This window comes from Dama dama, chromosome 2 (genome assembly GCF_033118175.1).
Source record: "Dama dama isolate Ldn47 chromosome 2, ASM3311817v1, whole genome shotgun sequence".
Lineage (NCBI taxonomy): Eukaryota > Metazoa > Chordata > Mammalia > Artiodactyla > Cervidae > Dama > Dama dama.
The window spans coordinates 3,778,812-3,804,644 of NC_083682.1; the positions used below are offsets into that span (position 1 = coordinate 3,778,812).

Here is a 25,833-nt window from a genome sequence, read left to right on the forward strand (position 1 = left end):
GAGCACCAGCAAGTCCACTGAGAAGCTTGTGGGGGAGGGTGGACTGATGGTCCCCAGGGTCACCAAGGTCATCTCTGCACATTGGCGTGCTTTTCCGCCACCGGGGCAGCCTGCAGATCAGGTAAGCGGACCTGCTTTGCCCAGGAAACGTGCCCTGACAAAGGCTCTCCGACTTTGCCAAGGAGGGGAGCTCCGGAAACCAGTGCGACAGTCACCGAGTTCGGCGCACCAGGGCCCCAGGGGGATCAGCTTGGCCAACCTCCTCACTCGACAAGCTGAGAAACCAAGGCCCTGAGAAGACGAAGTCGAGCGCCAGGGAGGCTCCCGGGAGAGCTTCGTCCTCTGCCCAGCTTCCCAGGGGAGGAACTGACCGGAGCAGGAAATGACCCCCCTGGTCAGGGCGGAGGAGCCCAGCCCCTCCTTCGGGGCAGCAGAGGGGGCCGTCCGGCGGCTGCCTTCCCGCCCGCCCCCCGCCTGTCTAGGATCAGGGCCACTTACATCCTCGTCCCGCTCCAGCTCCAGGCCGGCCTCCACCAGGTTGCCCTCGTACTCCTCCCGGCGGAAGCGCTTGTCATCCTCGTGGTAGTCCAGCGGCGGCTCGGGCTCGCCCGCGCCCATGGGGCCTGCCTTCCCGGGCAGGGGCTGGTCCTGCCGGGCGCTGCGGGCGGCCAGGCCCACGTCGCCGTGCTGGGCCCTCCTGGCCAGCGTCCTGCCGCCCGAGGCCCTCTTGTGATGGTACACCAGGACATAGTCCACCTTGCGCTTGCCATCGCGGAAGTACAGACCGTACTTGCACTCGGCGTCCGGGTCCACGGACAAGGAGTTCAGCAGCTGTGGGGAGGAGACAGCCGCTTGCCGTCAGGGGCTCGGGAACGGGCCTGCAGAGGGGAGCGCGTCGCCAAGCCACTGGCCACCCAACCGCCCGCCACCCCACGCCGCCCACCCTCTCCACTGCTGCCCTCTGACGGCAGGGGCTCAGACCGCCTGAGCACACTGCAGAAGTCCCTGCCTTCCAGGGACTGGCATTCGGGAGGAGCCGTCCCTGCTCACATCACGTGCAGATGCCAACCTTGGATGCTCTCACGCAAAGGCGTCCTGGCTCTGCGGAGGAGGGGGTGGGCCCCCTGGGGAGGACCAGCGGCTGGAACAGGGTGTGGAATCTGCAGAGCCAACCCCTAGGGGGTGCTCCTCTCACATAGGGTCCTGGGCGGAGCAGAGCAGACCACGTCTGCTGGTCATGACTCTGATGGCCAGTGAGCCTGGCGACGGCACGTCAAGGTGACCACCAGCCTGTTATAGCCCTCGCCTGGCCTGGCTCTGCCACCAATGAGCCGTGCGGTCAGGGGCCAGGCACCTGCTGTGTTAGTCTGGGTTCTCCCAGACCGACTCCCAGACCCTGAGTCGAGTATTTGGGCTCAGCGGGTGGTCTCAAGGGCCAGAGTGAGGGCAGAGGTGGTAGAGGTGGGATCAGGGGTTGGGGGAGCTGCACACACAGTCCTGCCTCAGTTTCCTCCTCCGCCTGTCCAGGGGGCCAAGGAGATGGAGCCTGGGGAGCAGGGCTCAAAGCCAGGCACCCCCACGGGCCCACAGCGCATGGCTTCTGTGGAAATCACAACCGGCTCTCAAACTCCCACGGGAGTCAGATGGTTGTCGAGGGTATTAGGGTCCCCAGCAAGCTGGTCTCAGAAATAGGAGAAAATAAATAAAATCACACTGGGAAGAGGCCTCACTCTGCACCATTCAGAGTCCTCAGAGCTGGGCTGGGGCTGAGAGGCCGGGTCCATGGCTCGTGCTGGGAGGGCCAGGGGGCTGGGGGGCAGAAGGAGGCCCATCTCCCCTCCCCCAGCCAAGGACAGAGACCACGGACCACCCCAGCACTTTGGTGGGTCATGGGGGACGGGTGGGAAAAAGTTGTTCACCTCAGTTTGTCGGGGAAACTGAGGCCTGGTGAGGGGCGCCTGAGGTGACGATGCACGCGGGCTGAGTCCAGCCTGGAGTCCGCACCCAGGGACCCCCACCCAGAGGTACCAGGGACCCGGGGTGACACTCCTTCCCAGCACGGCTACATCCGCTCATGCAGTCCCTGCTCGAGGCCCACTAGAATCAGGGCTACTGGATCTGGAGGAAGTTGGGGTCCGGCGAGTGAAGCGGTCAGCCCCGGCTGCCCTTGCTGACCCTTTGTGGCCTGCTCCACTGGACACTGTTGCATCACTGCAGCCGCCCAGCTGGGCCACGGTTCCAGCCCCCCTGCTCCCAGAACCACAGGGAAGGTCAGGGTGGAGGGGGGCTTGGGGCAACGAGAGCCCCCAGGTACATGTAGGCTTGGTCCCTCTCCAGCGAGGAGCCCTGGGGGACACTCTCCCTGCTCTGTAAAATGGGTGGATAATGGAAGCTGCCCCCAGCAGCAGCGAGGAGGACTCACTGAGTTAAAGAGCACCCGGTCTGGGTGGACCCTCCCGCTAACTCTTGGGACAGGCGCCCGGAGGCCATCCCGTCTCCCAGCCTTCCATCCCGGTGCCAATAGCAGGCGCTCATTCCCCTGGATATCCCAAGAGGGGCACGGAGAGCTGGGAGAGAAGGGGTTCCTCTCCTCGCAACGGGGGTGGGCAGAAAAGCCAGAAGGCCGCCCAGGGACAGTTGCAGACACTGGCAGTGCTGACGAATGACGCTGCTGCCAGCGGGCAGGGTGAGCGCACGGGAGGCGGTCAGCGCCAGGTGGACACACGGGCCCCAGGCAGGCAGGGCTGAAGGGCACAGGGCCTGCTGCCAGCATCCTGGGCACAGGAGACCCCCCGCGTCTCTACAAGGGGCTCCTCCTTATTTTCCAAATGGGCAACTCAGATCTTCCGAGCTGACCCAGGGGCCGCGTGCAGCGCCCGAGGGCGGGAGTGCTCCTCCTGGTCTGCCTGCACCATCCTCCCGTTTCCTCACCCACCTCCCCCCACAGGAGTCAGGACGCCTCGTCCCCTCCTCCCTGTCTTTTTAAATGCTCGGCACTAACTGCGTGGTTCTGGAACGAATGTATGCGTGTGTGAATGAACGACACTGGCGTGGGTTTTGCACATGGCTACTGGTAGGGGCCACCAGACCAAGCATATGGAAGCTGAGACCCAGCCAGACCAGAGTTTAGACACTACACCCCCACCCCAGCTCTAAGACTCAGTTTTTCCATCTGCAAAATGGGGACAAAAACATCTCAACTGAGGTTGGGGAAAAGTGAAAGTGTTAGTCGCTCAGTCATGTCTGACTCTTTGGGACCCCTGGACTGTAGCCGGCCAGGCCCTTCTGTCTATGAAATTCTCCAGGCAAGAATACTGGAGTGGGTGGCCATTCCCTTCTTCAGGGGATCTTCCTGACCCAGGGATCAAACCCGGGTCTCCTGCACTGCAGGCAGATTCTTTACCCTCTGAGTCACCAGGGAAGCCCAAGGAAGGTAGAAAGTTGGCTCCTTGAGCTGAGGGAAGAAAAGGTCAGGGGCCTAAGTTCCCCTTCACAGTAGGTGTGCCCTGAGCCAGACACCACGAACAGGGAGAGGGCAGTCTACCTGTCTCTGCAAAATTCTTCTACCTGCCTCTCCAAACTCTTAGAAAAGGACAGAGGAGGAGAGTGGAGCCCTGAATCCACACCTTGGTCGCTGCACTGGGGCCCAATTCTTTCTTCATACTTATTTTGTTATGGCAGTATAGCTGATTGACAAGGCTATGTTAATTTCTGCTGTGCAGTAAAGTGATTCAGTTATACATATATACATAGTCTTGTTGCGAAATGTTCTTTTCCACTGTGGTTTCTCGTAGGATATGGAACATACCTCCCCGTGCTCTACAGTAGGACCTTGCTGTTAAAAACCTACATCTGCTAACCCGTCTCCCACTCCGTCCTTTCCCCGCCCCCTTGACAACCACAAGTCTCTTCTCTGTATCCAGAACCCAGTGTATTCTTTAATATGGCTTCTTACCTGGAGTTGGAGCTCCAGGAACTGAATTCACTCATTCGTGTGCAATAGACCAAGTCAGGGCATGTCTCAATCATCATTCTAAGAGAACCTGCTATATTCACTTTTTCCAAAAATGGGGAAAATGAAATCAGGGACCTGCAAAATTTCTTTCCATCTTGGGACTCTCTGAATTTCAACTCCAATCTGAACATCACTCTGAAACACTTTTACTCCAAAAAAATTTAAATGAAATCACCCGCATTGCATATTAACTTATGATTAATGGGCTAATTCCGTGATCCATAGACAGATTGTCTCCAACAGCAGATAAAGAGAACGCGCTCTTATCTCGCAGGCAGGCAGATGCCAGCATCAAGTGTCTGCCTCCGGGGTGTCTGGGCTTGTTGGGACATAGATTCAAGGCCACTGACAGCCCTCAGTGTGAAGGAAGAAAGTAGAAACACTCAAAGATTAACACAAAGAAAACTTCATGAAATGAGTTGCACCCACCAATCTGGGCTCTAACTTTTGCATTATCTCTTATACCTCTTACTACAGGAACAAGGAAATGACCTTTACCCTTGAACTTGGGAATGAGAATAAGGAGAGGCACAGACAAGGAGACTGGGGCAGGGTTTATTCTGACGGCCGATGTAAATGATGTCGACACCCCCAGTATGGGATGCGAGTCTGGGAACCGGATGGGGACTTTCTGAAAGGCAGTCCACGCCCTCTGGGCTTCATCTGCTGGGAGCCGCCTTCGCTGGGTGACTCAAGGTAGTGAGTGAGCAACAATCGCTGGCATGAGCGGTCTTAGGGATGCCCTGGGAGGCTCTCCCTGGCACAGTGCCTGCCCAGCGGCACGGACAGGCCCCCGGCTCCCAGAGTCACTGCGTCCAGCCTCTCTGAAGCCCTCTCTCCCTGGTGGGACGCTGCTCAGCCTGCCTTCCTGTGGCCACGTGCCCCTGATTCACAGCCCTCCAAGCCCATCATACCTGGAACCTCCCCATAGTAAGAGCTGTGTGCAAAGGAAGACACACCAGTCTCCTCTGGGCTTATCTACTTGTTTCTGGACTGCGGAGACCTTGAAGGAAGGGCCGAGTGGCCTCTCTGCAGACTTTGTCGTTTGGGAGGAGCAGAGAGCTTCTAGATGGGGGTGGGCCATGGGTCCCTGAAGTAAAGCTTAGAGCCCAGGAGCCATCTGTTAAGAGCTCCAGTTTTCATTTCACCACCTGTCTCTCTCAAGTTGAATCTGGTCAACCTCTGGGATGTCTGTTTCTCTTCATTATCTTGGCTGCCACCCCTATCTCATGCCTCCTAACCCCTGCACCCCTCCTTCCCACCTATGAGTCTTTATATACGCCACTTCTTTGTACGGAAGGCCCCACCCCACCCAATTATGAATATAACCGGCCCCCTGTCCTCCAGAATGTTCGTCCCTGCAGCAGGCTGTCCATGGAAACCCGCCTCTGTGTCTTGGCTCTTCCGAGCTCACCTCCCAGCCGGTGGGCGACACAAGACAGTCCTCTGCCCCCCTCTGGCCCCCACTTTTTCATCTGTAGGAACAACACCTACCCCCCACGGTTACTGGGAGAGTAAAATGAGTTAACACACAGCGACTGGCCTATCGCCCTGGACACGGCCCTTGTCGCTGTCCTGGGTAACCTCCACTACTGCTGCTTGAGCCCCAGCTGGGCGGGGTCCCCTGTCTCGTTCCCTCTGGGGGTGCCCAGGATCCCGCAGGGCCCAGCACATAGCAGACACACACAGTGTGGGCTGAAGCGATAACCCCTAAGCTTTCAAGGCCACCACCAACAGCGGTCCCTAACATTCCCAGCATTTTGGAGCAGGCCCAGTTGTAAAAGACACCCCAAAGCCCATGGGAGCCCAGTTGTGATCTGAGGCTGGGGGTCTCTGCCTTTCCTGGAACACACGCCACAGGCACCTCCCTGGATGCCCCCACTGACTCCAGCAGAGGCTAGAGAGGCAGGCAGGAATAACCCTGGACTTGGTCAGAGTAGAACAGGGCAGCTGGGGCTTCCGCATTTCCTGCGGAGGGGCCCGGGTGGTGCTTGGGGGAAGAGGGGAGATAGGGGAGTCTATTTTCTGGCCCCAGAGCCAGCAGAGTCAGCGGGGCTCCCTGGCTGAGGCATTGATCTCAGCCCTTTCCTCTTCTTGCAAACTTTGTTCCAACTTTAAGCCAAAACCCTCAGGGGCGAATTCTGACCTGGGATCAGAGGAGACCCCACGAGGGGCTCGTGGTCACCTGGTCGGGTCGGTGCTGGCCCACGCGGCCTGGCTACAGTCCAGGCCAGGCGCAAACTACGGGTTGGGGACCCGGGTCAGCGCGGAAAGACCCACCGGCCCTGGCGCCTGCTGCCCGGGGCGTGGGGAGCTCCCAGGCCGGGCACCCCGCACCGAGGCGCGCAGCTGTGACCCGAGGCTGACGGCGCGGTGGGGCCTGGAGGCTGCCACCCTCCCCGGGCGAGGCGGCTTCCCCACCCCCACCCGTTGCCCCAAATCGGCACCAACGGGAAGGGAGCGTCCCACCCCGGGCCCCAGCCGCGGGCTCGGGCTCGCGCTGGAGCTGGGCGCGAAGCGGCTTCGGGCGGGGACTCGGGGCCGGGGTGGGTGGGCGCGCGCCTGCGGCGGGGCCCACGTGCACCGCTGGGCGCCCCCCAAGCGCCTAGAGCCCCGTGGACCCGGCGCCTCCGGTCCCACCCTCCCCGGGTGCGGCGCAGGTGCCCTCCCTGGCGATCGCGGCTGGCGGCCGCCCGCACTCACCGTGCCCTCGGACGGCAGGTAGCCGATGTCTTCGATGGCGCAGATGTTGATGATGTGGACGCTGCGGTCCTCGGCCGGGAGCGTTGAGTACTTCTCGTTGACCCTCATCGCGGCCGCCTGTGCGCCGGGACCGCCGGGCGGCGCGCCCTCCCCATCCACGGCCCCGGCGGCCTCTGCAAGCGGACAGGCGGCGTTTGGGCGCGCTGGCTCGCAGGGGGCCGGGCCTCCCGCTCCGCCCGCCGCCCGCGTCGCCCGGCCCCGGCCCCGCGCGCCGCGGTGCAGGAGCGCCCACACTGCGGGTACCGCGCCCGCTCGTGCCTGGACGCCCCGCCGGCTTCCTTCGCCTTCAAGAAAGATACCAGCGCTGTGCGCTCGCTTATGCCGGGGCGGCGGCCACGCGGGTCAGATTTTCCGTAGAAATTTAAACACAGGAAGAAAGTATTCCATTCCTGCGGGGCCCCTCCAAGTTTTATTTTTATCCGAGGAAAGTGCCCCTCGAGTTGCTTTTAAGGGAGGCCAGGGTGTCGCAGCAGGGAGGGAACGTCCACCAGCCCCCACCTTCAAGAAAAGGCTCGGATCGTGGTAGTCCTGCTGCCGGGTCACCTTGCAGCCGAGAGAGACGCTTCTGAGGTTGGAGTCAGGAATGCTCTCCCTGCCTCTTCCCGCTCCACCCCTGGCTGACTCCTGGTGGCCTCTCAGCTCTCACCTCCTCCAGGGAGCCTCCCCTGCTTGCTTCGTGCCCGCCCTGTCCAGCTCCTCCCCAGAGCCCCCACTTACTGAAAGTTTAGTACTCTTGTGCCCAGGCACGAGCAGAGTCTGGAATACAGTTCATCTCATTGAACCTACAGCCCGATCCTCCTGTTGCAGAGGGGGCTGGGGGTTTCAGAGGCCAAGGAAGGGGGTGGGCCCCTGCAGAGCTGCCTCCTTGTGTTATCTCTACTACCTCCCAGAAGGATGGGGAAGGTGGCTTTGATCTCTCTCCTCCCTGGGCTAGCAGGGGCCCCGCCCATGGTAGGTGTTCCTGGGTGCATTTTTAATCCTCCATCCCTGCAGGAGGGGGATGAAGGTCTCCAGGGGCAGCCATGCTCCGGTTTAGCCTTTGGGGTCCACACTAGCAACCCTTCCCAATGGGAATGATGTCTCCTTTTTTCCTGCCTCTTCATTTCCCGTTTGTTCCTCTAGGTACGTACCGACTGAATGCCACTTCCTCCAGAAAGCCACCCTGGACTGCCCCTCACTTCATCACTCAGGCCCAAGAACGTGTCTCTACCTTGACGGCAGCACTTTCTTTACTCCACTTGGTTTAGCAGTGGCTTCCTACAGTTGCTACTGTGACACAGTCCATGGTGTCACAGAGTTGGACGCCAGTGAGCAACGAGCACTTTCACTACTTCCATTTGTCATACAACCAGTTGGTGCTCAATAATTGCACGGTCACTGAGGAACATTTGGGGTCTACAGAAATGATGACAAGCTGCCTTCTAAAGTCCTGGTGGCAGCAGCCTGTTTTGGCTCCAAGAATGGATTCTGGGATCAGACAGGATGGAGTGGGGGAGATGGGGTGGGGTCTGTTCCCGCTCTGGCACTGTCCAGCCCTGTGACTTTGGACAAGTCTCCTTAAGCTTCATGGATCCTCTGTTTTTTCCCATGAACATCTAATGTGTGTGAGCTCAGATGGGGTGGGGGAGACGGGGTGGGATCTGTTCCCGCTCTGGCACTGTCCAGCCCTGTGACTTTGGGCAAGTCTCCTTAAGCCTCATGGAGACTCCGTCTTCTCCCATGAACGTTAGTGTGTGTGAGCTCAGTGCTGGGTTGGGGGCAGCGCTGGGCAGTGGAGGCCACGGTTACTACTCCTGTCATCTTCTCATTGCCATGACCTTCTCTCCTCCCCCACTCAGGCTCAAGTCTGTAAGTTTCTTGAACTTGGAGAAAAGCAAGAAGGTTACTCCATCCTTGGGCTGGCCTTGCCAACAGGAGCTGAGTGGCCCTAAAGGATTCTGTCTACACCTTGGACAGCTAGAGTTGGTTTGGAGAAGTGCTCTAGGCTGCCCAAGGTCTCGCCGCAAACAGTCTTTCACGGTCTCTGCCATACCTGGGAGATCTTACCCCTAAAATTTCAAGTTTTCGGGGTTGGGAAGACACACACACACACACACACACACACACACACACACACACAGGATTATGTAACTTCATTCATCCTTGTTGGTAAACCACCAAGATTGTGTAACCCTAAAGTATCATCTTTCTAAATTTATTTTCAAGTGGCAAAGAGTCTTGCTGAAGTCTATGAGATATAGTTTGTGAAGAAAGAGTGAAAAGGTAATTCCTCAACTCTGGGTACATTGACATTTCCAAACGTTTGGGAGGTGATGCTTGACCGCTGACCCTGGACAGGCTCTGGGGCTTTGTGTCTGAGACCTGGGGACTGCAGGGTAGGGGACCGTGTCTTAGGCTTGGCAGCTCCCCATGTCCTCCCAGGACAGTGCTCCCTGTGGCTTTGCCTCAAAAGCTGTGTTTCTCCTCTTGTTTCTGTGGTTCATGACTTAGCATGTTCAAGCCATCTGCTTGCCTGTAAAGCATCCCTTTCTTCACTGCACATCTGTAGATTTCCCTGTTCTGCTCCCCCCCCCCCATCTGTTTCCTCCTGTCCCCTCTCCTAGTCTTCCCAGGAGGATGGTTTAGAGGTGCTTCATCAAGAGGAGGGGAAATGCCCAGAGCAGGTACACGGATGGGTCGGCTGGGACCAACTCTGACTCCGGGCCGCTTATGGCCTGGATCAGAGGCGGGGGTGAGGTCGTGGTTCTTGAATCTGGGGATTCCAGGGACCAACAAGGAGTAAAAACAACATTCCCCTCAAATCAGGAAGGGGGAGATGGGATTCTTCTAGAGAGATACCTCCATAGCAGAAGAACTTCTCATGCGTGCGTGCTAAGTTGCTCCAGTTGTGTCTGACTCTTTGCGACAACATGGACTGTAGCCCGCCAGGCCCTTCTGTCCGTGGGATTCTCCAGGCAAGAATACTGGAGTGTGTTGCCACGCCCTCCTCCAGGGGATCGACCCAGGGATCCAACCCGCATCTCTTTATCTCCTGCACTGGCAGGCGGGTCTTTACCACCAGTGCCCCTCTGGGAAGCCCAGAAGGACTTTAAAGGGTGTCTTAAAAAAAAAATAAAAAAAAAAATAAATAAAGGGTGTCTTGTGTTCTGGTGATGCTTTCTGCTCCTGGGTTCGCTGCCTTCCGCTGTCTCACGGCCATCACATTGGGATTCCGTCTCTCCTCTGAGTCGCTAATTGCTTATACACAGATTTTCTAGACAAACTGTGGCATCAATTGTGTGTTTTCTTCTTTTTGACTCCGTGATTCTCACAGTTAAAAATCCACGGGGACTGGTTCCACCAGCAGGGTTAATTCTCGCTCACCAATTACTGAAAACCGGCCTCATTAACTTTTATTATGGGAAGTTCTGGACCTCCCGGCTCGCTGCGTTCCGCCACCGTGCTGCCCTTTCCTGTCACTGTGGCGTCACCCACCGTCGGGCACTTTCGGCTTTGCTTACATTTTTAATAGTCCCCAGGAGCGCGGGCACAAAGTGACAAGAGACACAGAAGAGGAGACTGAGCTCACGGCTGGGTGAGTGTCTCCTCTGGAAGAAGCTCTAGAGGGGCTCCTTTCCACTTTGTAACATGTTTCATCTCCTGGGTGTCAGGTGTGATCAAGAACGTCTTTGCCGTCTGTCTGCCTAGTGCACATGTCTGAGCCTCGCCGGGCGAGCAAATCAAGCTGTGCAGAGCAAGCAGAAGAGGGCATGGTGAGCCTGGGGCAGGGGTCATTCCCGCCAGGACCTCTCTGATACAGCACTCTGCCGGGATGGGGTGGTGGGGATGGGGTTTCTCCGCTTGGCTCTGAGCATAGCTGGAGCTGGACCGTAATTTGCCGGGGGCGGTTCTGTGCCTGTAGGATGCTCAGCAGCCTCCCTGGCTCCCTCCCTCCCCTCCCTCCCCAGTGTGACAACCAACACGTCTCCAGACGGTGTCAGGTGTCCCCTGGGGGCAAAACCACTCCCTGCTGTGAACCCTGCTCCCAGGTGTCAAAGGAAGACCCAGGAGGTTGATCTTCCCACCTCTATTTCTCCGATGAGAATGGAAGCCTGGCAAGGTGCTTGGCTTTTTATTAGAGGTGCACGAAGTGGGAGTTTGGGGTTGTTTTTAATAAAATACACAGATGCCTCCCCGCCCCCCAGAGCTGCTCTTATTTGGTGGAGGGGCTGGCACAATCCAGGACACTCCAGGCTGCTCTGTCCCTCAGTTCTGGCCGTGCCTGCTTGGGGAGCCTTCTTCCCAGGATGGATCTCTGCGCTCAGTGGTGCTAAATAAATGCTGTTGAGTCATGGGCTTCCCGGGTGGGGAGAGGAGCATGGAAGAAGTGAGAAGCTCATGACTCAGGGCTATTGTGAGCGCAGGGCCCCCCCATCCTCCGCTAGCTGGGCCCCTTGCCCTCCTCGCCTTGGAATATCCGGTGGGCAATCCCTGTAGAAAGAAATGAATGCCCTACAGGTATATGACCTAACCTGCTAAAACTGACTCAGATGTAATTATCCCCAGGGGAGACATGCCTGGGGTGTTTATAACTGAGATATGGTGGGCGGGAGACTGGACCCCTGTCATTTCCTTCCCTCGAATGATGTCAGAACCCTGAGCAGAAGCCGGCAAGCTGCAGCTGGACGGGGACACTCTGCGGGCATGGAGACCGCCAGCTCAGGGCTCTGGACCGTGGCCAAAGCATGAAGTTCTGTCTGGGGGATTTCCCCCCACGACAGAATCCATGGATGTTGTTTCCATCAGCGGGTTTTCAGACGTTTTAAGTGTTTTATTAACCCAAGACTGGCCTTTTGAGAATTCCTAGGAACTCTAAAAACATGCCCAGGGTAAGTTAGAACCCAGCTTCCTCACCTCCTCCTGGAAGCCCTTCTGGCTTGACTGGCATTACTCATCTCTGTTCTGCTGCCTCCGTCCAGGCACTCAAGCCCATTTCTGCTCCACCCTCCTCATGTCTTCTGCTTTATTTCTGCACTCTTCACCACCCCTCCTGTCTTTGGCACAATATAGATTTCCCTGTTTGTTTATTTATTTAACAAGCAGTGGGGCAGTACTTACTATAAGCCAGCGGCGTGCTAAGCTCTCTGCAAATATTAACTCGCATTCTTACAGTGATTACAACCAGCTGCAAGTGCATTCACACAGATGTATGCCCTACCCCCCACCCCGACCCCGCCTGGGATCCTTTCTTTGGAGATTTGGGGAGAAGTCCAGACCAAGTTTCCAACAGCTCCCTTCACACCAGTGATCCTACAGTATCATGACCCGAATCCCCATGATGACGAAACTTGGGCATCAGAAATCCCACCCACCAGGGATAGGATGCAGGATGCGACCGGGCCAGCCCTGAACCACCCTGCCCAGTACAGTGTGGAGACTCTGCTCACAGTATGCTGACTGCCCGCTTCTTAAAATGAAAGCCCTATCCAAAGGCCTAGTGCTTCTTCTTGGGGCTTGAAAGAATAAAATAGCTTCAGGCTGCCCTGCTCTGAGAAGCAGCCATTTCCTTTCATCAATGATCCCCAAGAGAACAAAGGATTTCCAAGTCCCATGCACAGGTTGCCCTCATCTGGGCTCACCACACCAGGCGGAGTCTTCAGGATCGTGGAGCCCCTGAGAGATGAGAACCAGGTGCTCTGGGCAGAAGGTGGCACGAATCTCCAGGCTGCAGAGCTGGGATGTTGCTCAGCCAGTGCCCTTGGAGTGTGTGAACCCGGAGAGTTGCTCTCACCCACACAGCCCAGCTGCCTGCCTCCTCCCCGTGCACGCAGGCACATGTCGAAGTGCATCACACCTTTATTACGGCCTCCTGCGTTCAGTGGCCACCCACAACCCTCTGTTTCCCTAAAGACCCTCACGTCACAGCCTGGGTTGGCGACCTGAGTCTCCTTCTAGAGCAGATCCTCTTGGACTACCCTGTGTGACCTCACATGGCTTCCCCAAAGATCAAGCAAAACCAGAAATCCTTGGACGGAAGACCAGGCTTAGCTGCCGTTATGGGAAGATGCTGGAGCTTTCCTGTGAGATTCCAGAGTCAGAATAAAAGATCTGGGTTCTTGTGGGGCCACGGCCTTTCCCAGGAAAGCTCGCCGTTTCTGTGGCTGTGCCTTCACTCGTGAGTGGTTCAGGGCAGAGCTTCTGTTTTGTGTCACGACCTCTGCTAGGTCCAGAGTCTGCATCCTGCAGCCGAGCTGCGGGGCTGCAAGCTTCTCTTGGGTACAAGCTCACTGCGTCCTGTGTTCTGGGGCTTGCCCGGCTGAACACCCAGCCCAAAGCAAAGACCTGATGTTTTTGGGAGGTGTGAAAGAGTGGATGAACAAGGGTACCAGGTCTTCCTGCCATAGCGCTGGTGGTCAGAACTTCGAACCTCCCCTGGGTTTGGCGCCCTGGAACCCATCCTCCGGGTGTGACTTTCTAGTGCACTAAAGGAGTAGATTTTTGAGCCTTACACAACAGCACAGTCCAGTAGGAACGTGATGTGAGCCACTGGCAATCTGCAATGCTGAAATAGCCATGCAATATTTCAGTTGTCAAGTCATGTCCGACCCTTTGCGACCCCATGGACTGTAGCACGCCAGGCTTCCCTGGCCTTCACTGTCTCCCAGATTTTGCTCAAATTCATGTCCACTGAGTTGGTGATGCTCTCTAAGCTCTCATCCTCTGCTGTATTACAAGAATAAAAATCATCAGGGGAAACTGATAAAATACTATATGTAGTTTGTTCCATAAAATGTTAACTTTTCAACATGTGATCAGTATAAAAACTGTTGAAGAGCTAGTTGACATTCTTTTTGCCCCATAAGAATTCGAAATCTAACATGTGTTTTACGCGTACACAGCATATCCCAGTTCAGACAAGCCCTGTTTCAAGGCTCAGATCCGCGTGTGGTCACCGACGAGGTTCTGAACAGCCCAGATACGAAGCCTTTCCTTATTATGCAGGGCAACTGTGTTGGATGGCTGTTATTTCTGGTTTATGTTTTCTGTGTTTTCTAAGATTTCTGCAATGAACACAAATTAGTTTTATCACCCGGAAAAGGAAGACTATTATTAAAAGCTCTGACATACCATACAGCCTGCAGGGTGATATCAAACCCTTTTGATTGAGGAAAAATGGCCACTTTTGAGGAAAACCACCTTTGCTCAGGGCCAATTGGAGACACATTCCTAAAATATTTTGACAGTTTAGTCTTTAATTACAAACCTCTCTGATTATACGGCTGGCCACACAGGGTTTTTAGTGGAGGAGGAAAGAGAGCTCTCTACTTGGAGACCTGAAAGGCATCACCTGACCCACCACCTCCGTGGTCCTCAAGCTAAGCACCAGTTCAGCACGTGTGAACTGCCCATGCCTCTACTGAGCATGGGAGCAGATGTTGTCTGAGATGCTGGCCCAGAGCATGGGGTGGGGTGTCTTCTGCCTGCCCAGAGGACTCCTCGACCCTTGGGCTCCTGCCCCTGGCTCTTCTGATAGCACTGCCTGGGCTGAAGCGGGAAGGGGTCATTCATTCACTCACTCATTTATTCACTCATTCATCATTCACGCATTCATTTATTCATTCAAATCACTCATTCATTCACTCACTTGCTCATTCACAGATGCACTCATTCATCCATTCATCCACTCACTCTCATTCATCCATTCACTCACCCGCTTGCCCATCCCTGCACTCATCCTCTGGTTGCCTACCCCATCCATCCATTTCTGTTTGTGCAGATTTCACCCCACCCCCCAACCCACTGCATAATTCCCTTCATTGTCTCGGTTCTTGTCTGCCCCACAGACTAGAATGTCAGCTCCCTTGGCTAGAATGTCAGCTCCAGGCTATTTTGTCGTGATTCATTCGGTGACTTCAGATTTCCGTGCCTGAAAATGACACCAGAAAGTAAGCCACAAGGATCGAGGGCAAAGGAACAGAACTGAGCCAGTCGTTCAGTGACTGTGGGCCCCGAAGCATTTTCTGTTAAGATGTAAAATATTTGGAGGAAGGGAGACAGTGAGAGAGAGGAGTGTCTGTGTAACCCACGAGGAATTCACTTGGCCCCTTCAACCTCTGTGCACGCACCCTCGCACGCACGTACACACACACACACACACACACACACACACACGGTCACACAGAGACCAACTCATCCTAAAGCATTAAAAATGGGCCCACAGTGTGTGACCTCCCCCTGAGGCAGGAGGTAGATGGGCCACCTACCCCGGAGAGCAGCTGACGTTCACTCCCTGTGGAAAAGATAAGAGACCATGTATTTCTCATTCTTGAAGTCAAGGAGACCTTCCCAACTAGAAAGTTCCTTGGAGGTCAAAAAGAGAGGGACATCACCCAAAGTAAGTGATGTCAACTACCCATAGGTCACTTCGCCAGAATCCATCTTGACTGAGAGATACGCACACATGGGAGGTTCCTGAGGTCAACCAAACATGGACCCAGAACCAGGCAAAGCAAGGTGACCGGCCAAAGGAAGTGAGGAGAAGTCGCTCAGTCGTGTCTGACTCTTTATGACCCCATGGGCTGTAGCCCACCCGGCTCCTCCGTCCATGGGGTTTTCCAGGCAAGAATACTGGAGTGGTTTGCCATTTCCTTATCCAGGGGATCTTCCTGACCCAGGGATCGAATCTGTGTCTCCCGCATTGCAGGCAGATGCCTTACCATCTGAGCCACCAGGGAAGGCCCAAAGGAAACCCAGAAGAAATGCCCCATACAAGTGATTTAAACCACCACAAGGGCACGACTCTCCCTCTGAGTTCCCCCATGTGTCTACACACATACTGTACTCTTTTTCTTTCTGATAAATACTTAACTTGTTTCTCTACTTTTCATCTTAATGGGAATTCTTTTGTGCAAAGCCAAAGGTCCAGGGCCTTGTCACTGACCACTGGTCTAGTGGCTAGGATCTGGGGCTCTCTCCACTGTGGCCTGACCTCAATCTCTGGCTGGAAACCGAAGCCTCACTTCAAGCCGCTGCAGGCCGAGGCCATGGAGGTCACTTCCTCACACTTACATGGTCCACCCAAAAGCTTATCCCCACTGCAACCAAGATCCTCCAGGATCTGCAGTCCTGCAGATCTCAGAGGGCCCAGGCCTGCCCCCTCTATGGTTCCCACACCCCTGCCTACAACACCATCACTTCCCAAAGCGGTACCTGAGAGCCAATTTCTCTGCTTGGAGTGTGAGAATGATTACATCTGAAATCAGGCTTTCTAGAAAACCAAATGTCTTCTTTATTGCCTCCTGCTCCGTTGAAGCTCCAATACTTTGGCCACCTGATGTGAAGAGCTGACTGCTTGGAAAAGACCCTGATGTTGGGAAAGACTGAGGGCAGGAGAAGGGGGCGACAGAGGATGAGATGGTTAGATGGCATCATGGACTCAGTGGACATGAGTTTGAGCAAGCTCCGGAAGATGGTGAAGGGCAGGGAACGTGGCATGCTGCAGTCCATGGGGTCGCAAAGAGTCAGACACGACTGAGCAACGGCAACACCAGCGACGACAACCACCCCTTCCACCCACCCTGAGGTGGCAAGAGAGCCCTTTGGAAGAGGAATTTTTAATTAATTGACGTTTTATTCCACAATTCATCAGGGCAAGCTCCTGGAGACGTTTATAACCATCCCCTTCTCCCTCCTGCTTTCCTCCCTATTTGGCAGAGAGGCTGACCTCTGACCTCAGCCCCGGACCCCTCCTCTTGCTGGAGAACTCACTCCCGGTTCCTTGCGGCCACTTTCGGAAGAGAAAGCCCACCTTGTCCTTCGTCCGAGAGGACATCGGGTGCTCCCAATTCCTTCTGTTAGGCAGTTAGAAAAAAGGCTCCCAAGAGGGCAGTTAGAGGAAGCAGTGATTAGAGGGACGCGCAGAGAACAAAGAATGGGAAAGCCCACTAAAACAGACACCACAGGCCGGAGGGAGACCCTCCAGGGAAGGCAAGCCCAACACGCCCCTTTGCTTGATTGGCCGTGAACACACGCCTTATTTACATTCCCTCCCCTGATTGGTCTTGGGTACAATCCTATTTTGCATGGGACAGAACCAATCAGGGTTCGGGACGCTTAGGGGACGGAACAAAGGACGTAAGGAGGGAGACCTGGCCAGAGTGGGACCACGCCTCTGGGGGGTGGGTCTGCTCCGGTGTCTTGAGTGTGTACTGTTTGCTGCTTGCCTTAGCAAATCTTGTCTGCCTGAACTGTCTTGGCCTGTCGTTTCAATTCTTTGCTAAGATGAGAAAAGAACCGAGGGGAAAACACCAGCCTGATAATTTCAAAAGGAAAACAAAGGGGAAAAAAAAAAAAGACTCCGGATGGTGTCCGGAGATGGGTCCAGGCCCTCGTGAGCAGATGAGCATCAATCGCTTTGTGAGGAAAAGTGTATTGAGGGGGGTGCTCTGCCATCCAGGGGGAGACCAAACTACTCAGCCCCTCCCCGCCCCCAGCCTGAGAATGGACAAGGGCATGTGGCTTTGGGCTGGGATCCCGGCACACAGCCTCCTGGCCTCGGAGCTGGACGGGCCTCAGGCTGCTGTGACATCTGTGGTCAGCTTGCAAGGGAGGAACCAGGTGGCAGGCCCCACTTCCTTCTCCTGTCATAGCCTTGTGGACTTCAGGGACCATAAGAGGAGACTGCTCTTCCTCAAATGAGGGCTGGATCCCCTCTCCATGGCCAGACACGTGCTAATGGTTTCACAGGAGTGACCTTTCCCCCTGGGTCCCTGCTCAGGTATCCCCTTTCCAGAAGGCCTTCCCCATCCCCCAATCCCGCCCATTTGCTCTGAAGCACTTGTCACCTGACTGTTTTGACTTTCTCTTTATGCCAAAGAATCAGGGCCCCTATCTGTCACTCTCTGAGGTGTTCTCAGCACCCGGCAAAGCACACACAGCAGGTTGTAAAAATATCTGTAGAAAGTGTGAAGGCGTCCACGGACCTCAGCACCATGCAGAGCAAGCAGTGTTGCGACTAACAGGTAATTCTAATCTGATTCAAACAACCCCTGAGTCACCTGCCTTGGCTGCAGGAGGCCTGGAATCTTCACAAATGGGTTCTCCCCCAGGAGCCAGGAGGATGGAGGGGCCGTGGGAGAGAGTCCTGGGGCCTCTGGTCCAGAAGCCGCAGGAGCCCAGAGAGCAGCCCTCATCAGATCTCTGACCTGCAGGAGGGAGGGAGCAGGGCTGGGCTCTCCAGGCATCAGTGCTTCCAGGTGGCCCTAGTGGTGAAGGATGCGCCTGCCAGTGAGTTGTGGGTTTGATCCCTGGAGCCGGAAGACCCCCTGGAGAAGGGAACGGCAACCCGCCCTAGGTAGCATTCTTGCCAGGAGAATCCAATGGACAGGGGAGCCTGGTGGGCCACAGTCCATGGGGTCACAAAGAGCAGAACGCGATTGACTGAGCACCGTCAAGGTCCCACTGCGTGCGGCTAGGGAGCTGTGAGCCCCAGACACAAGCAGGAAGAAAGATTTGCCCACACAGAGCTCTACAGTCACCCAGGGAAGTAACAAACGTGGGGAGAAGCCCGAGGAAGAAAGAAAGATCACGGTAGGTTCTAGAAAGTTCTCCAGAGCCAGTGGTTCTCAGCTGAGCCCTAAAGGGTGACTGGGAACCAGGAGGATGAAGAGGAGGGGACGGCTGCTCCAGGGAGCGGGAAGGTCTGCAGGTGAGGGCGCCAGGGGTCTGGGAGAGGAGATGGTGAAGCCTGGAGGGGAGGGAGGGCAGTGGGGAGGGCTGAGGGCTGCCGGTTCATCCATCGTATCGGTGTCCCTCCACCCCTGGCCGTATTGCTGCACCCTGGTCCCCCTGAAGTTACAAGGGACACACGTGGAGCGTGGGGTGGGCAACTTCCCATGAGCGGCCACAGTGGCCTCAACACAAAGGGGACATTCATAGCCACTTAGGAGAGGGAGACCTTGGGAAGACTTTGACAACCAGACTCTGTTTTCATACCAATAAAAGGATTCCTAATGATTGCCTTGCTGCTTCTTTTTTAAGAGCAAGGGGGAGGGGGGTGGATGGGTGAGGGACCAAGCCAGCTGAGTTGGTGGGCGGGGTGGGGTGGGCACCTCCTCCGTCCTGACTGCGGTGCGGCTGTGCCTCGGGGGTCCCTTCATCCACCACCCACCATGGCGGGGATGTCAAGATGATGGGCTGGCTTCATCCCTGTGCCTGGAGATATTTAACATTCTACAGGATAGCACACATCTCCGCTTCCAGGCTTGGGAGACCCACAGAATCAGCTCATCGTGGGAACAATGTCCAAGATTTAGCCGGTCATCCAACAAAGCTCCTGCATCTCATCCTTGCCCAGACAAGCAGCCACACTTCTCTCTACTCCCTGTCCTTGATTAGGCCATGAATCACTCTCAACTGCATATTTTCAAAATCCTTTGTTCTGGAACACAGACGCAAAAGCCAAGTGAGGACTCGGGGTCCGTGGCTCGGTGTGTGTGAGTGCCCAGGCTCTAGAGCGGCCATCCTAGAGCGCATCCTCCTCCATCCTTGACTCCTCTTCTCCTGTAACCACTAAAGGTCTGCATTGCAGCCCCAAACTCTTCATTGAAACAGCAAACCTCACGGGAACAGGAAACTACTGATCTATTTCATGCTGTTGTTGCCGTTCAGTCTCTCAGTCGGGTCCGACTCTCTGCGACCCCATGGACTGCAGCATGCCAGATTCCCCTGTCCTCCACTGTCTCCTGGAGCTTGCTCAAACCCATGTCCACTGAGTCGGTGATGCCATCCAACCATCTCACCCTCTGTCGTCCCCTTCTCCTCCTGCCCTCAATCTTCCCCAGCATCAGGCTCTTTTCCAATGCGTCAGCTCTTCACATCAGGTAGCCAAAGTATTGGAGCTTCAGCTCCCGAATCAGTCCTTCCAATGAATATTCAGGGTTTGTTTCCTTTAGGATGGACTGGTTGGATTTCCTTTCAGTGCAAGGGACTCTCAAGCATCTTCTCCAACACTACAGTTCCAAAGCATCAATTCTTTGGCGCTCAGCCTTCTTTACGGTCTGGCTCTCACAGCTCTACACGACTACTGGAAAAACCATAGCTTTGACAATTACTAAAGTGTAAATGGCTTTTTCTTCGCACATAATTTTACTAGGTGAATGGAGCAACCAGCACCAGGCCCACAGACATCTGTGGGTGGGGGAAGTGGAGGAAGGGAAAAAACTTCCCATGGCAAAGGGAAAGGGAAGGCAAGTCAGGGAGAAGAGGGAAAAAGAAAAACCTTTATTTTCTGTTGGTCGGACCTGGACCCCGTCCTGCTCTGCCCACTGCCTCGACTCTGGAGGCCAGCATAGACAGGGAGGGGCCCGCATCTGTCTGACCTCTAGGGGCAATTTTAAAGCTCACCTCAGTCCAGGGCATCCCGCTGAAAAAATCTCTCCAGAGCAGAAATAGGGCCAAGAACAGAGAAAATGTGCTGGACCCCAGCAAAGGGCTCACGATGGGGACGAGGAATCTGTTTCTCAGATAAGCATCTGGCCTTGAAGAAGTGTTCCTCCTCATCTGTGGGGCTGAGGCCAGAGAACCAGCCTTGGGGGCGGGAGGGGGGTGGGAGAGGGGCAAAGGAACCACGGAGGGGTCTTCCCAATGGACGGACTACGGATGGTGCCCGAAGCATGGCCGTGCTTCTGCTCCATTGATACTGGCTGCAAGACCTTACCTTGGCCCCGATCTACCCGCCAGGCTGGGGCTCCAACCCACCCCCCCACCCCCCAGCATGATCTCAGGAGCAGGAAGGGCTTTGCCTGGCATTTCAGAAGCCTCCTTCCTTCAACAAGTGATAAATCTGCCATGTACCCATCATGGGAACAGCCTCCCTCTGTGTGCTGGGAAACTGCTCCCCACCTGCACGTACCAATCCACTTCCAAAGCGTGGAGACTTCCAGTAAAGAAGAGGGAGGAATGAGGAAGGGAGTGGAAGGGGAAAAAAAAAAAAGAAACTGGATGGAGAACAAGGCAAATAAAGAGAACACAAGATTCCCTGGAGGCGTAAAGACCTGCATCTCAGAGAAGAGTGGTGGGAAAGCCCTGAGGTCGGAATCAGGACCCTCTCCTCCTGTGTCATATTAAATACAGTTACTGGGGTGACTTGACTTTGATTTATCAAGAGCCACCAAAAGGAGGAGAAAAAGAGATGTGCTATGAGCTGGTCATATTTGTCCAGAACCAAGGGGTTTCCAAAGCCCAGGGTGGGTGGGTACGGAATGCCCGATTTTCATCATCACATGTAGCGAGACACCAAGAAAACGCTGGGTGAGACACTTGGGGTGGCGAGGGTTCCCAGCAAAGGGTACTAATGCCGGGTGGTGTGGTAAGACTTGCATTAGTGTGAATGTAATCTTATCTTTGGGAAAGGCAGGACTCGCTCAGCTAAAATGCCCATCCCTGCTGCCAGGCTACTGGGCAGCAGACCAGAGTGGAACTTGCTGGGATTAGAGGGGCTGAAGGCTCCTGGTCCTTCCTCCCTGCCCACCACCTCCCGACCCCCTCAACAAACTTATAGCACCAGGCACACTCGGGCCTGTGGCAGTGATTGCCCCAGGGAAGTTCAGTGTCTTGGCTAATGTTTAGGTCAGATTTCATCTTCTGAGATTCTCAACTGCCCCCAAGGGCTCAGGGGGCAGCTGGGTTTGGGACCCACCTGGTCTCAGGGGAGCAGACACGCACGCAGGTGACCGTGGTGCCCTGGGACCAGTAACCCTTTATGGAGAAGGTGCGGAGTCCACAGGAGCCCCCTGGAGGGGACTCGGACGGAGCCCCAGAGGGAGGGCGGCTTCCGGACCCTCTGCCCACCTCGCTCCAGCCTGATCCCTTCAGGATCGTGCACATTTGTTCCCAGGGCTCTGCCTTTGCTTGCAAGATTCGGCTCACTGGGGAACATGTCTTTAGGGTCTTCTGGAAGATAAGGCCCTGGGGAAGGATATCTGGCGCACACACCCGTCCTTTGCAGATGTTTGTAAATATCTCTCAGGAATGTGGCACTCCACACAATGAAAGGTTCTCATCCTGATTCCATTCTGAATTCAGGACCCACCACATCTTAAAGAAGAAAAAGTCATGTCTGTCTTCTCAAAGTACTCTTGGCTGCATTCCCTATGACTCATCCTCACACAAAGTCTATGAGATACACGGCACAGGTATCATCAGACCCATTTTGCAGATGAGGAAACTGAAGCCTCAGCAGATTCAGTGACCCACTCAAGGTCATGCATTTGGAAGCAGCAGTGGTAAGGACCCTCCCCTGACCACTTGAGCCCAAGAGTAGACTTCCTTCCCTGCTGTCAGTCTAAAATGCCAACTCTCACGGCCACGCGGTGTGCACACCCCTCAAAGGCATAAAAGGATCTGCAGGAGGCAGCTGGTAAGATGCAGAATGGGAACTCTGTTTCTGGACACAACAGTGTAGTGACTGTGTCAGTCATCCTTCTGCCAAGGACAACTATGGAAACTGGATAAAAACAAGCAGAAAACCCTCTAGGCATTGGGATGACTTGGAGGACAGCCGAGGCAGACAGGGCTCAAGGGCTAAGATCCCAGAGAGGAGGAGGCCACGGAGAACTGGTCTCAACATTCTGCTCAGTTTGTTCCCGCACAAAGCTGAGCAGCTGAGAATGGAGGCGGAGAGTGACAGCTGAGAGGGTGCAAAGGCAATCAGAGATGTGGGCAGTTTCTTGATTCTGGGAAAGCAAAAACTGCAGCTCAGGGCTCACCAAGGAGGTCAGGGGGTGGGATGTTTTTGGTAAACTGTCCAGGTTTCAGATGAGAAACCCAAAAGGCTACAACATTCCAGAGGGAGGCCAGCCTTCCCAAATCCTGATGTCCAGCCTAAGTCACCTCCAACGCTGATAGGAACGAGCCAAAGAACCTAACCCTCTCTGGAAGAAGCAAACATCATTCAGAGCCACTCCATTTTTCACACATAATAACCAGGAGTCAATGAGACATTACCACAAGTGCCAGGAAGCAGGGTCAAACCATTAAAAATCAAGCAATATAAACAAACAAAGGAGTCAGAAGAGAAGAGTTCAACCCAGAACTTTCCACAATGCTAACAGATACCAGGCCACCTTTAATTATAAGTGTGAGAAGCTCTATCAACCTCAAGTGGAGGCATACAAAGAAAACCACAGGTAACTACAGGCACACCTTGCTTTATTGTGCTTCACTTTATCATACTTTGCAGACACTGCATTTTTTTTTTTTTTTTACAAATTGAAGGTCTGTGGCAACCCTGCATTGAGCAAGTTCATCAGCCCCATTTTCCCAACAGTATTTGCTCACTCTATGTCTCTGTGTCAGATTTTGGTTATTCTTAGGATATTTCAAGCTTTTTCATTATTTTTGTGTTTGGTATGGTGATCTGTGATCAGTGACCTTTGGCGGTACTATTGGAAAAAGATTATGACTTGTTGAAGGCTCAGATAATGGTTAGCACTTAACATTAAAGTATTTCCTATGAGTAAAACAAATATTTACTAAATAAATCAAGAAATATTAGAAAGAAGAAAGCACTTCGAAAATAATTTTTGACACTTTTGCTTTTTACTTTGTATATGTTAGTTCCATGAAATAAAATGCTAACAAAATTTTTAATTGAAGTATTGTGGTTGTTTTAGTCTCTAGGTAGTGTCTGAATCTTTTGTGATCCTGTGGACTGTAGCCCGCCAGGTTCCTCTGTCCATGGGATTTTTCCAGGTAAGAATACTGGAGTGAATACATTTCCTTCTCCAGGGGATCTTCCTGATCCAGGGATTGAACCCACGTCTCCTGCACTGGCAGGCAGATTCTTTACCACTGAGCAACCCGGGATAGTTGACAGTAAACCGAAATATGTACATTGTTTTTTAAGACATAATGCTCTTTCACTCTTAAAAGACTATATTATAGTATAAACATAATTTTTAAATGCATTGGGAAACCGAACAATTCATGTGACTCACTTTATTGTGATATTTACTTTATTTCAGTTGTCTGGAACCAAACCTGGAACATCTCTGAGGTATGCCTGCATATAATAGTGAAACTGGTGAGAACAAAGGACAAGGCAAAAAGCTCTTAAAAGCAACCAGAGGAGAAAAGAAACATTTTCAAAAGATCAATAATAAGGTTAATGGCTAACACTTCCACGAAACAATGGAAGCCAAAGACAATAGATGGCATATTTAAATTGCTGAAAGAAAACAACAGCCCACTTGGGATTTTATATTCTAAGATATAAATGAAGGTGGGCTGTAAATATATGGAAGATTTAAATGGAAAAGTAAACTTGCTCAGGATGCCACAGAAACTCAAAGAAAAGAAAATATTCTTAAAGTATTACTATAGGTATTTTTTTCTGTGAATAAAGACTGGATTTAACGTTGATTTGGGGGTTATGCATCCAGTCCCATTACTTCATGGCAAATAGATGGGGAAAAATTGGCAACAGTGACATTTTATTTTCTTGTGCTCGAAAATCACTGTGGATGGTGACTACTGTCAAGAAATTAAAAGATGCTTGCTCCGTGGAAGAAAAGCTATGACAAACCCAGACAGCATATTAAAAAGCAGAGACATCACTTTGCCATCAAAGGTCCATATGGTCAAAGCTATGGTCTTTCCAGTAGTCATGTAAAGATGTGATAATTAGACGATAAAGAAGGCTGAGTACCGAAGAATTGATGCTTAAAATTGTGGTGCTGAAGAAGACACTTGAGAGTCCCTTGAACAGCAAGGACATCAAACCAGTCAATCCTAAAGGAAATCAATCCTGAATATTCATTGGAAGGACTGCTGCTGAAGCTGAAGCTCCAGTACTTTGGCCACCTGACGGGAAGAGCCGACTCACTGGAAAAGACCCTGATGCTGGGAGAGGTTGAATGCCCCGGACAAGGGGGTGTCAGGGAGTGAGATGGTTGGATAACATCACTGACTCGATGGACATGAGTTTGAGCAAACTCTGGGAGACAGTGAAAGACAGGGAAGCCTGGTGTGCTATAGTCCCTGGGGTCACAAAGAGTCGGACACAACTTAGCAACTGAACAACAACAAATAAAGATTTGTGAAATAAGTTAAAAAAAGAAAAGAATGAAGGTGGAATAAAGGTGTCTTCTGATGAAGGAACACTAAGAGAATTAATTGTCTTCAGGTCTGCTTGGAAAGAAATACTAAAGGGAGTTTTTTAGCCAGAAGGGAAATAATTCCGAATGGAAGTAAAAAAGAATCAATAACACAGGAAAGGGCAAGTCTGAACAAACATTGATTGTTCAAAATGAATACCAGTGTCTTGTCACAGTTGGGGAAGGAGAGGGTGGGACAGACTGAAAGAAGAGCATTTACATATATATACATGACCACGTGTAAACAGATGGCTAGGAGGAACCTGCTGTATATCACAGGGACCCCAGAGTGATGCTCTGTCATGACCTAGAGGATTGAGATGGGGTGGGGGTAGGGAGGCCTAAAAGGGAGAGGATATTTGTGTATATATAGCTGATTCACACTGTTGTACATCAGAGACTAACACAACATGTAAAGCAATGATCCTCCAACTAAAAATAAATTTAAAAAAAATAGTGTCTTGTGGGGAATGAAATATAATTATATTATACATATATAATTATATTACGTATAAATACCCCAATTAAGTGACAAAGTTATCAGATTAGATTTTTTTTAAACTTCAACTCTATACAATTCAGAGAAGGCACACTTTAATGTAAAGACTCAGAATGATCACAAGTTGAAGGATGGAAGAAATTATACATGCAAACACAATCCGAGAGAAAGCAGGTATAGCTATATTCATGTGAAGTAAGGTAGATTTCAAGGTAAGAAGTTTTCCTATAGATAAAGAGGGGTGTCTTATAATGGCACACCAGTTCAACAGAAAGACACTGTAAACCAACCATACTCCAATGAAAATGGCTCACGGTGGTCCAGCGAGGGGTCCAAGCAGGCTCCGGAAGTGGGCTGGGGGCCATTTGGGTAGGATCTCTGGAGTCTGAATGTTTAAGCATGGTATCAAAAGTGGGTGTGGG

At 53.3% G+C, this 25,833-nt stretch overlaps 1 protein-coding gene across 1 annotated transcript in view; it reads right to left on the bottom strand.

Annotated features, from left to right (window-relative positions):
• ANO1 (anoctamin 1) overlaps positions 1 to 25,833 on the bottom strand; it is a 168,849-nt gene that overhangs the window by 88,028 nt on the left and 54,988 nt on the right. Inside the window, exons 2-3 of the mRNA XM_061161710.1 lie at positions 6,719 to 6,891; positions 499 to 831 (exon numbers count right to left, since the gene is read on the bottom strand). Coding sequence (XP_061017693.1) covers positions 499 to 831; positions 6,719 to 6,826 — 441 coding nt within the window. The 5' untranslated portion in view covers positions 6,827 to 6,891. The remainder of the gene's footprint in view (positions 1 to 498; positions 832 to 6,718; positions 6,892 to 25,833) is intronic.